Genomic DNA, 10,789 nt, shown 5'->3' on the forward strand with positions numbered 1-10,789 from the left:
GGGGGCGGCTCCGGCTCCGACCGCTTCGCCGGCTACGACACCTCCATCCCGGCCTCCGAGGACGACGCGCCCGAGGACGACAGCGCCGAGCCCTCCGCCGCCAACCCCGCGGTGCGCCGTCTCGCGTCCTACACGGGCCACGCCGTCGCCGCCGCCGACATCCCCCGCTCGGAGGACGACGACGGGATGCCCGCCAAGAGGTCCCAGCGCATCATCGACCGCGAGGACGACTACCGCCGCCGCCGCCTCGACCGCATCATCTCGCCCGAGCGCCACGACGCCTTCGCGTCCGGGGAGGCCACCCCGGACCCCTCCGTCCGAACCTACGCCGATGCCATGCGCGAGAGCAAGGTGCAGCAGGAGAAGGAGCACGTGCTGCGGGAAATCGCCAAGAAGAAGAAGGAGGAGGAGGAGAAGGCCAAGGAGAAGAAGGCTGCGCCTCAGCCGCAGCCAGCCGCGACCAAACGGCGCAATAGGTGGGATCAGTCGCAGGACGGCGATGCTGCTGCTGGGGCCAAGAAGTCCAAGACCTCAGACTGGGATGCCCCTGATGCAACTCCTGGGATTGGGCGCTGGGACGCCACTCCTGGCCGTGTTGGAGATGCAACGCCCTCTGTGAGGAGGAATAGGTGGGATGAGACTCCAACTCCAGGGAGGATGGCTGACGCAGATGCAACTCCTGCAGCCGGTGGCATTACTCCAGGAGCCACCCCTTCTGGGGCATGGGATGCTACTCCTAAGCTGCCTGGTGGGCTTGTCACACCAACACCCAAGAAGCAGAGATCTAGGTGGGATGAGACACCAGCAAGTATGGGGAGTGCAACACCTGGTGGTACAGCAGCGACACCTGCTGGGTTCAACACTCCTGGGCAAACACCATTCGGAGCAGAGAACCTTGCCACGCCAACACCTGGTCACCTTGCTGCTCGTGGCCCGATGACTCCGGAGCAGTACCAGCTCTTGCGGTGGGAGCGGGACATTGAGGAGCGGAACAGGCCTCTCACTGATGAGGAGCTTGACTCCATGTTCCCGCAGGAGGGATACAAGATTCTTGAGCCTCCAGCTTCATACCAGCCCATACGTACCCCAGCAAGGAAGCTGCTTGCTACGCCAACACCTCTGGGCACACCAATGTATGCTATTCCAGAGGAGAACCGTGGACAGCATTTTGATGTGCCCAAGGACTTGGGTCCTGGTTTGCCCCTCATGAAGCCAGAGGACTACCAGTACTTTGGGACGTTGCTGAATGAGGACGAGGAGGAGCAGCTAACGCCAGAGGAGCAGAAGGAGAGAAAAATCATGAAGCTCCTGCTCAAGGTAAAGAACGGCACACCCCCACAGCGGAAGACAGCACTCCGGCAGCTCACGGACAAAGCACGCGAGTTTGGTGCTGGCCCATTGTTCAACAAAATCCTGCCATTGCTCATGCAGCCAACACTTGAGGACCAGGAGCGGCATCTCCTGGTGAAGGTCATTGATAGGGTGCTGTATAAGCTGGATGAGCTGGTCCGTCCATTTGTGCACAAGATTCTTGTTGTTATCGAGCCACTTTTGATTGATGAGGATTACTATGCTCGTGTTGAGGGCAGGGAGATTATCTCAAATCTTAGCAAAGCTGCCGGTCTTGCTACTATGATTGCTGCCATGAGACCGGATATTGATAACATTGACGAGTATGTGAGGAATACGACTGCTAGGGCATTCAGTGTGGTGGCTTCTGCTTTGGGTATCCCGGCCCTCCTCCCATTTTTGAAGGCTGTTTGTCAGAGTAAGAAGTCCTGGCAAGCTCGGCACACTGGTATCAAGATTGTTCAGCAGATTGCTATTCTCATGGGCTGCGCTGTTCTGCCTCACCTTAAGAACCTAGTTGAGATCATTGAGCATGGTCTAAGCGACGAGAACCAGAAAGTGCGGACGATCACTGCCCTATCTCTTGCTGCACTTGCTGAAGCTGCCGCACCCTACGGTATTGAAAGTTTTGATAGTGTGTTGAAACCTCTCTGGAAGGGTATCAGATCTCACCGTGGAAAGGTCCTTGCTGCCTTCTTGAAGGCTATTGGTTTCATCATCCCTCTTATGGATGCTCTGTATGCCAGTTACTACACGAAGGAGGTGATGCAAGTCCTGATTAGAGAGTTCCAGTCACCAGATGAAGAGATGAAGAAGATTGTCCTGAAGGTTGTTAAGCAGTGTGTCAGTACAGAGGGTGTGGAGGCTGATTATATCCGGAGTGACATCCTTCCAGACTTCTTCAAACACTTCTGGGTTAGGAGAATGGCCCTAGATCGTAGGAACTATAAGCAACTTGTGGAAACAACAGTAGAGATGGCAAACAAGGTGGGAGTTACTGGTATCGTTGGGAAGATTGTTGAGGATCTGAAAGATGAAAGTGAGCCTTATAGGAGAATGGTGATGGAAACAATTGAGAAGGTGGTGGCCAACTTGGGTGCCTCGGATATTGATCCTCGTCTGGAGGAGCTGCTTATTGATGGCATCCTGTATGCTTTCCAAGAGCAGACAAGTGATGATGCAAATGTCATGCTTAATGGTTTTGGAGCTGTTGTGAATGCGCTCGGGCAGAGGGTCAAGCCTTACCTTCCTCAGATATGTGGTACCATTAAGTGGCGGTTGAACAACAAGAGTGCGAAAGTTAGGCAGCAAGCTGCTGATCTGATCTCAAGGATAGCTATTGTTATGAAGCAGTGCCAGGAGGAGCAGCTTATGGGTCACCTGGGTGTTGTGCTGTATGAGTACCTGGGAGAGGAGTATCCTGAGGTGCTGGGTTCAATTCTCGGAGCATTGAAGGCTATCGTGAATGTTATTGGTATGACTAAGATGACGCCTCCGATCAAGGATCTCCTTCCTCGTCTGACTCCCATCTTGAAGAATAGGCATGAGAAGGTCCAAGAGAACTGCATTGATCTAGTTGGTAGGATTGCTGATCGTGGAGCAGAATTTGTTCCAGCTAGGGAGTGGATGAGGATTTGTTTTGAGTTGCTAGAAATGTTGAAGGCTCACAAGAAGGGTATCAGAAGAGCCACTGTGAACACATTTGGTTATATTGCCAAGGCAATTGGGCCACAGGATGTGTTGGCCACTCTGTTGAATAACTTGAAGGTGCAGGAGCGACAGAACCGTGTCTGCACCACTGTAGCAATTGCTATTGTTGCTGAAACTTGCTCGCCTTTCACAGTTTTGCCCGCCCTCATGAATGAGTACCGAGTTCCGGAGCTAAATGTTCAGAATGGTGTATTGAAGTCTCTCTCTTTCCTCTTTGAGTATATTGGCGAGATGGGCAAAGATTACATATATGCTGTCACTCCCTTGCTCGAAGATGCCCTAATGGACAGGGATCTGGTTCACAGGCAGACTGCTGCATCTGCTGTTAAGCATATGGCTCTGGGAGTTGCTGGCTTGGGTTGTGAGGATGCTCTTGTCCATTTGCTTAACTATATCTGGCCCAACATATTCGAGACATCTCCCCATGTTATAAATGCCGTCATGGAGGCTATTGAGGGGATGCGAGTTGCTCTAGGTGCAGCTGTGGTTCTGAATTATTGCCTCCAAGGCCTTTTCCATCCAGCAAGGAAAGTACGTGAAGTATATTGGAAGATCTATAACTCGCTGTATATTGGTGCACAAGATGCACTTGTTGCCTCTTATCCTGCACTAGGCGATGATGGAGACAATATCTTCAGCCGTCCAGAGCTAGCCATGTTTGTGTGATCAATGTGAGTCTTATTTCTTATTTTGTATTTCTCACTGTAATATCTGTAATGTTTGAGTAGCTACTGAAAAGTTCTGCCAAGATATGAAATAAGTTTGTAATATTGGTTGATGCATTTTATGTTTACTAGTTTTGGGTGCTTAATTCAGCAATTCCTTTTGATCCAGACTATACTTGTAGGAGTTAGCTGTTCTTAAGCTTTTGGAGTAATGTTTACTCCAATACGGACAACAACTTTTAACCTGCAGTTATTGAGCACTATGCTCACTAGGTCTCTCCCTAGTATTTCAAGAGAAAAAAAAACTCAGCCAGAAATGGATCGAAACTCTGGTAATAGTTATTATTTAATTTCATTCAGCTCCCTCAGAATTTGCAACTATAGTTTGAAGTGCAAAATCTAGAACAGGAACACATTCAGATCAATTTTACATTGTCAAGACTTGAGCATGAAAATCTTTAAACTCCAAACATGTATGTTGTCCTGTTTAACAAAAGGTGGATGCAGGTAGTAAAACAAATTCTGTTAGTGGGTAGTTGTTTCTTTTCCTCTTCTTTCACATCTACTTTCTTGCCTTTGTATTCAACTGGTGTCAAGATTCTTTGTTTCATGCTCATTTATCTATTTGCGTAGATTCTTAAAATATTACACAGTCTTCTATTGTATTACTTTCAGTTTTACATTAGTCCCGAACTCTTAATAAATATCTAAGATTGGTGTCATTTTGTTGTGTTGTCCTGTAGATTTACATATCCTGCTTTGTGAAGACTTCACATTTTGAGGAGTATCTTATGTCCAGGTAACGAATCTGTATATGATGCTGTACATTCTGCTTGCAGTTCATCATGGACATGTATTTTTGTATGGCATATGCATGTTTTCTGCTAAAATGTATAAATTCTGTCAAGGCAGTAAATTGCTGCTCGGTTAAAGTAGAATCAGCTGTACAGGGAGTAGCACTCTGACCCATTGAGTGTATGTTTAAATAAATAGCTGCTCAGTTTAAGTAGAATCAGCTGTACATGTCATTTTAGCATGTGAGCAGTAGCAGAAGTGGTGTTTAATTTGTGTCGTCGTGTTTCCTTTTGCATTTTCTGTATGTTGTATTTTGTTGCTCTATTACAAATAATACAAAAGCAAGAATCTGATATACAAACGCATTGACAGGCAGGATGTGCATGTCCATGTATCGTCATCCACATGCGTCAATGCAGATGCATGTGAAACTTGAACTGGGGTGGTATTTGAATTAGTGCTCACATTTATTTGAACTGGTGCTGTTTGTTCTTGCGAAGTCTGTTTTTATGAAGCTGCATTTTTGTATTTGCAGGCTTGTTGCTTCCTGAAGGGGGTGCAATCTTTAAGAAATACATTTTTTTGTCCTGGTTTACTGTACTGCTTTAACCTACTGCTGGAGTCCTATGGACTAACTGTTGCAGAACTGTTTTGTTTTCAGGGTATTTCTTTCCAAGTGTTACGCCGAAGAGTCTTCTTATCTGGATCTGCGGCCAGGCGACGTAAGGGCAGAACAGCATGTTAATTTCGCCGCAGCTGATAATATGTGAAATCAAGTCGTTAGTAGCGAAGACAATAAAATCACAGTAGCACCAATATCATCTTATTTATCATGTATATTTGGTTATGATGGCCAGCCTCTGCTGTCAAAACTCTGTTTTAGCGATGTTTTGTAACGCTGTAAACCATCAAGCTCTGTACTATGTGTGCTGTGGCATGATTATGTCTGGAATGCTTGCCTAGCTTGCGCTGTTTTACTGTTGATCACCTTTTGTGTTAAACACCTCTGCTGAATCCATGTTTCTGGCGGAGTATTCTTGGACTGATGTTCAATTTGCTTGAACCATAGCAAAATGCATCGTGTGTGTATTTATTACTCTTCTAACGATTTCTCAAGCAGTAGTTTAGTTATGATACTCCTTTTGTTTCAAAATAAATGACTCAACTAGTACAATCACTTATTTTGGGACGGAGGGAGTACATTTTAGATAATTTCACCGGATATGTGTGTAGCCCATGCAGTGCCACCACCAGCAAATTCACGATCTTCAGCGACGCAAACGCCGATATGTCGTGTTTGAGCGGCATGCTGTTGTGGTGGGAAGGAGCGAGCGGCCGTGGTGACCTGGTCTCGCCGACCGCCAATTCTGACCGAGACCGAACCGTGACCCACCGCACCACCCAAAACCAAGCGTCCCAGCCAAACCAAACCAAGCGTCCCAGAAACCACGCGCACGCGGCGCGCGAGCGCAACCAACTGCTGGCCAGCCCGCCCATCATCGGCCGTGTCTCCGACGCCACTTCCCTCCCCGCCCGGATCGGGCTCGCCGGCACCGCCCATGGCGTCCTCCTCTGCGCTGCTCACGGGGGAGCGCCTCGTCGTCTTCCTCTTCGCCGCGCGCGTCGCGCTCGCTGCCCCGGCTCGCCTCGCGGCCCCGCTCGCGCTCCTCGCGGGGGCCGCCCTCGCCGTCGAGCTCGCGGTGGACCGCTCCGCCGCGGCCCCTTCCTCCCCGCTCCGCCGGTTCAGGACAAGGTGCGGCCGCTCTCCCTCGCCTCGTTCCTATCCCATCCCACGGGATTAAACAAAATCATCGCGATTCGGCCACCCAGGCGGATTTCCCAGAGTGTAAATTTCGTCTCGTTCGGTTCCTCCGCCAGAAGAATGTGTGCGTATAGATGAGCTCGAATTGCTGGCAGGCGCATGCGGTTCTCCTGCAAAAAAAAATAAAAAAAAATCTCTAGTGCGAATTGGTCAAGACGAGCCTCATTTCAATGGGTTGCCAACACGATTGGGGAATAATCGGTGGTGTGGTTAGGGCATTGGCAGATGCGCTGGGGATGATGGTGGTGCAGATAGGAGCTTAATCCTCGGTCGATTCGAGTCATTGATTTAGCATACGCAGTAGAAATGCGGCTTGCCCTTGGCTTAGCGACCATCCCTGAGTAGAATGTAAAAGTTCAGGGGTCTGTTGAAATTTAGTCTAGATCTTATGATGCGCAATCCCAATTGTGCACCTTCACTCTACATCGTGTTTGAGTTATGTGGCTATTTCATTTTATCGCCTCTTTTGTGGCAAGCTACAAAATAAAATTGCACCTAGCGCTTGTTGTCTGATGCATATACCCTCCAGGCCAGGTGCTTCATCAGGCATTCTTCTTGGCGCAACTACTTTGCCTTGTGTCATGCTTGCACGGTTAATCCAGCTTTCGAGGATCTTACCGACAGATCCTAATGGAGCACAAGGTATGTTCCTAAATTTATTGTTTTCATCAACAATTCACAAGTCAGATGCCTTGTGAAGTGCAGTTATCCTCTATTTTATCCATGTGTATTGAACACCTTTTTTTCGTGATGCATACAGTTCACTAACCACATATATTTTGGTTTATGTGGCCAGAATTTGCATACCTCGAAATGCAGTATTGGGCAGTATCCATCAGCTGTGTCAGTGTGCTGGCTTTCTTCCTTTGGCATCTACGTCAGTCTGCCAACAATGAGATTTCTAAAACTTTGAAATATGGTTCATTGATGGTAGTTTTATATCTAGTGACATTCTTGCTGTTCTTCCTAGTGAAGACTGATGGAGGTAACGTGCAAGTATTTATCTGCATTCAATGATAATTACATTGTGTTTTTTAAATCTAATTCAAGTCGAAAGATGAGAAGGATTTGACAAAATAATTGTGTTGAATTTATTGTAGGTCTGTTAGCGATGACCAAAAATGGGTATCTGCTCTGCCATGGAGTGGCTGCTGTGATCTTGATCAAGCACATTCTAGAGAAGTTCCCTTCATGTTCATCTTTTGGTTTGTACCTGAAGTCTAAGATGTAATTAGATCTTTATTTCTATTCTTCTGTTTATATCTGATTGCATATCCTTACATGCATTTATACATTTTTCCAAGATACCTTATGGATTAAGATAAATCCCATGCAGAAATATATATGCACATAAGAACGATTGCAATTGCCCTCACTTTGTTTAGTATCTTTTGCATGTAAGGCCAACTATTTTGTATGGATCTTGTTTAGTAGTGCAATTTATTAGTATATCTCCTCTTCATTTTGACTTGGAAGTGCAACCTTTTTCTTATTCACACTCTTCTGTTTATTCCAGGGGAGGGACTTCTGGTGTCAAGTGGTCTCGTTGTTTACTTCGGTGATATTCTGGCTCGTACTCTTTCAAAGGTGTGAATTGTTCGTAAATCCTAACTATATGTTTGCTATAAAAAAAGAGCAAATCTGATGGCCTGTATCATTTTAATTGCACTGGCAGATGGAGTTCTCTGCATCACCAGGGGCATTCATACACACACCTGGAACTCAAAGCGAGATAGCCACCGTTATTCAGGTAGGGTATTTGTTATTTTGATCGTCTGGCTTGAGCTTTATAGCATTTCCATCTCGTACTTCCTTTGGCACGGGTTTTTGCTTGGTCTTTTTCTACTTCCCTGTTATTTCTTACGTCTGGCTTGAGCTTAATAGCATTTACATCTCGTACTTCTTTTGGCAGGGTTTTTTGCTTGGTCTCTTTCTACTTCCCTTGCTGTACAAAAGTTCTCTTCAAGTTTGGGTTTACTGTCGAACATTGGGCAAGCAACGAACACAAGCAATTGAGAAACGAGTAGAAAAAAGAGCAGGCTCTGCTGTATTTTATGTCTCGTTGTTGTTGGTGTTACTGTTCTTAGTGCCGTCATGGACGCGGCTTGTTCAAGGTCTTGAAGTCCATCCGTTTGTTTGGTAAGAATCACCGTTTGACTTTCATGGGAAGAGCATACCACTCATCAGTAGTGGAATTAACATTTTAACTTTGCACTCTGTTCTTTCTCGGAAAATCTTCTGTATATTTACAGATACTGATTTTGTTGTTTGCTTAATGGCTCATTATTTCACAGGGTTCTTAACTACATGTTCACCAATTCAGATGAACGGCTTCTTTTATGCGCATACTGGATATTTGTCATATGTGTATCAATTAGAAGGTTCTACAGTATATCAAAGCAAAGCAAAACAGAGAGAATTCTTTTGCGCAAGTATTATCATCTTGTTGCTGTCCTGATTTTCTCTCCTGCCGTTATATTTCAGGTAATGTATACATCTTCTCTAATCTAATCCCACTAGTATATTTCGAAAGTTATTGTAATAAATTTTGATCTATGCTTTGCAGCCTGCTTTCTTGGACTTGGCATTTGGTGCCGCATTTGCTCTTTTCTTAATACTGGAGATGATTCGTGTAAGAATCTTTTGATTCTCCTACGTCCTTCCTCACTCTCTTCCCTTTTCCCTTTCAATAGTATCTATTATGCCAAGTTGTGCTCATTTTTCCACAAATGTTCAACTATGTCCTCAGGTTTGGGAAGTATACCCTCTTGGGCATACCATACATCAATTCATGAACGCTTTCACTGACCATCGCGATTCTGAGATTCTAATTATTAGGTAAGTGTGCTTTAGTAGTCTTTCTTTTCCATATTTTACATCTTTCACTGTAGGATATAACGTATTTTATTGGATTTTTTCAGTCATTTCTCACTCTTACTGGGCTGCGCACTTCCTAAGTGGATGTCATCTGGATTCAATGATCGACCCCTAGCCCCTTTTGCTGGAATTCTCAGCTTAGGGATAGGTGATACAATGGTAGGTCCAGTGGCCTGTTAATATTCCTTACTCTACGCCTTCTTCTAATACAAAATGACGTGCACTTTGGTGCGTGTCTGAGGAAAAACAATCCCTATTGTACTGTGTTATATCTGATGTATTCTCTGATTTGCACCCAGGCATCAATGATAGGGTACAAGTACGGTGTCCTAAGATGGAGCAAGACAGGAAGTGAGTTCGGTTTTCTTATATTTCTTTGGTCCTTCCGCACTTGTCTGCTGATCACTTATGCATGTTTCCTGAAATGTTAGAGAAAACAATTGAAGGCACGGCAGCAGGCATAACTTCTGTACTGGCAGCCTGCTCAATCTTGGTGACACTCTTAGCTTCAAGCGGATACATTCTTTCACAGGTTCGATCTCTTAATTTCGTGCACCGAACCGACCAAAGCTTTATGCTAGAACATGCAACACAATTTAGATAAAAACTCCCACTGACCGTTTTCTTATGTTGGCACAGCACTGGTTGTCACTTTCATTAGCTGTGACTTTGAGCTTATTACTTGAAGCGTATACGACCCAGCTGGATAACGCTTTCATACCCCTTGTATTCTATAGCCTTCTATGTCTATAAAGCAAGAGCAACCTGTTATACATCCAACTGACCTTGAGGTCCTCTTTTTGGTTCCTGCTAATATATATAGTACAGCAAGGCAATAGCTAGTCATTTGATCTCTTTGCCTCCTTGGTACTCCTTTGTACCACCTCTGATCTAAAGTGTAGGCTTAGGTATAAGAATACGAAAATAGAATTAGTGAATATGGAGTACTTCAGTAGAGGACATCTTTGGTACAGATGAAGCTCTATGCTGTAACTGTAAGTTTGTAACAGCAGCTTATCTTGGAGTGGTTCCGTTCCATCAACTCTTTTGATCTTCTGTTGGGCGCATCAAAATACGAGTTGTATGAAGTAATGATGAGTGTGGATATTATGGTCATGCTGTTGTGAAAACCGTTGATTTTACAATCTGTTGGGCTGAGAAATGAAAGCGAAGTCGAGCCATCATTTCCCCCTTCTTTATTGAAGCAAGAAGGTAGACCAATTGCAAAACAGCACCATAAGTTCATTTTAGCAACTACTATAGCATAAGCTTAATTATTAATTACTAGCCATAGAACAAATATAAGTTACTACTTAATAAATTAGAAGAGTAGCATATAAAAGCCATTTAACAGTGGCATTATTGCATTTGTTTGCTAGCGATAGCAAAAATTACTTAGTTAGCAAAATGATTGTATAAAATCATTTGTAAATGACATTACATGAATTAACTACTAACCATGGCAAAATTCAACATTAGCAGTAGGTGAATTTAGCTACTCCCTTTGTTCACTTTTGTAAGTCGTTTAAGAGAGCTGAAATTGAACTATTTTAGATGCTGTCTTAATAAA

General features: G+C 45.0%; 2 protein-coding genes across 5 annotated transcripts in view; both read left to right on the top strand.

Moving 5' to 3' along the window:
• The window catches only part of LOC119315223 (splicing factor 3B subunit 1-like), a 6,079-nt gene extending 572 nt beyond the window's left edge, over positions 1–5,507 (top strand). Inside the window, exons 2-5 of one of the 4 annotated variants that reach the window (XM_037589885.1) lie at positions 1–3,731; positions 4,469–4,524; positions 4,893–4,999; positions 5,182–5,312. The exon at positions 1–3,731 is cut by the window's left edge and continues 2 nt beyond it. In XM_037589885.1, coding sequence (XP_037445782.1) covers positions 1–3,726 — 3,726 coding nt within the window. In that variant the 3' untranslated portion in view covers positions 3,727–3,731; positions 4,469–4,524; positions 4,893–4,999; positions 5,182–5,312. Of the gene's footprint in view, positions 3,732–4,468; positions 4,525–4,892; positions 5,000–5,055 lie in introns of all 4 variants that reach the window. The other 3 variants (XM_037589886.1, XM_037589887.1, XM_037589884.1) reach the window with 3 other exon arrangements.
• A 467-nt stretch (positions 5,508–5,974) lies between these two features.
• Positions 5,975–10,335, top strand: LOC119315225 (dolichol kinase EVAN-like). Its single transcript, XM_037589888.1, has 14 exons — positions 5,975–6,273; positions 6,872–6,984; positions 7,139–7,327; positions 7,443–7,547; positions 7,859–7,929; positions 8,018–8,092; positions 8,255–8,481; positions 8,637–8,826; positions 8,909–8,974; positions 9,092–9,180; positions 9,264–9,378; positions 9,519–9,570; positions 9,651–9,751; positions 9,859–10,335. The coding sequence occupies exons 1-14, from the start codon at positions 6,080–6,082 to the stop codon at positions 9,970–9,972; spliced, it is 1,701 nt and encodes a 566-aa protein (XP_037445785.1). The 5' UTR covers positions 5,975–6,079; the 3' UTR covers positions 9,973–10,335.
• Positions 10,336–10,789: the final 454 nt, after the last annotated feature.

Source organism: Triticum dicoccoides, chromosome 6A (genome assembly GCF_002162155.2).
Source record: "Triticum dicoccoides isolate Atlit2015 ecotype Zavitan chromosome 6A, WEW_v2.0, whole genome shotgun sequence".
NCBI lineage: Eukaryota > Viridiplantae > Streptophyta > Magnoliopsida > Poales > Poaceae > Triticum > Triticum dicoccoides.

Bases quoted from the DNA above. Each gene is read 5' to 3' on its own strand.
- LOC119315225 (XM_037589888.1), top strand. From the start codon at position 6,080: ATGGCGTCCTCCTCTGCGCTGCTCACGGGGGAGCGCCTCGTCGTCTTC. The intron at 8,093-8,254 runs GTAGGGTATTTG...TTCTTTTGGCAG, and splicing joins AGATAGCCACCGTTATTCAG to GGTTTTTTGCTTGGTCTCTT. The intron at 9,181-9,263 runs GTAAGTGTGCTT...GGATTTTTTCAG, and splicing joins TCTGAGATTCTAATTATTAG to TCATTTCTCACTCTTACTGG.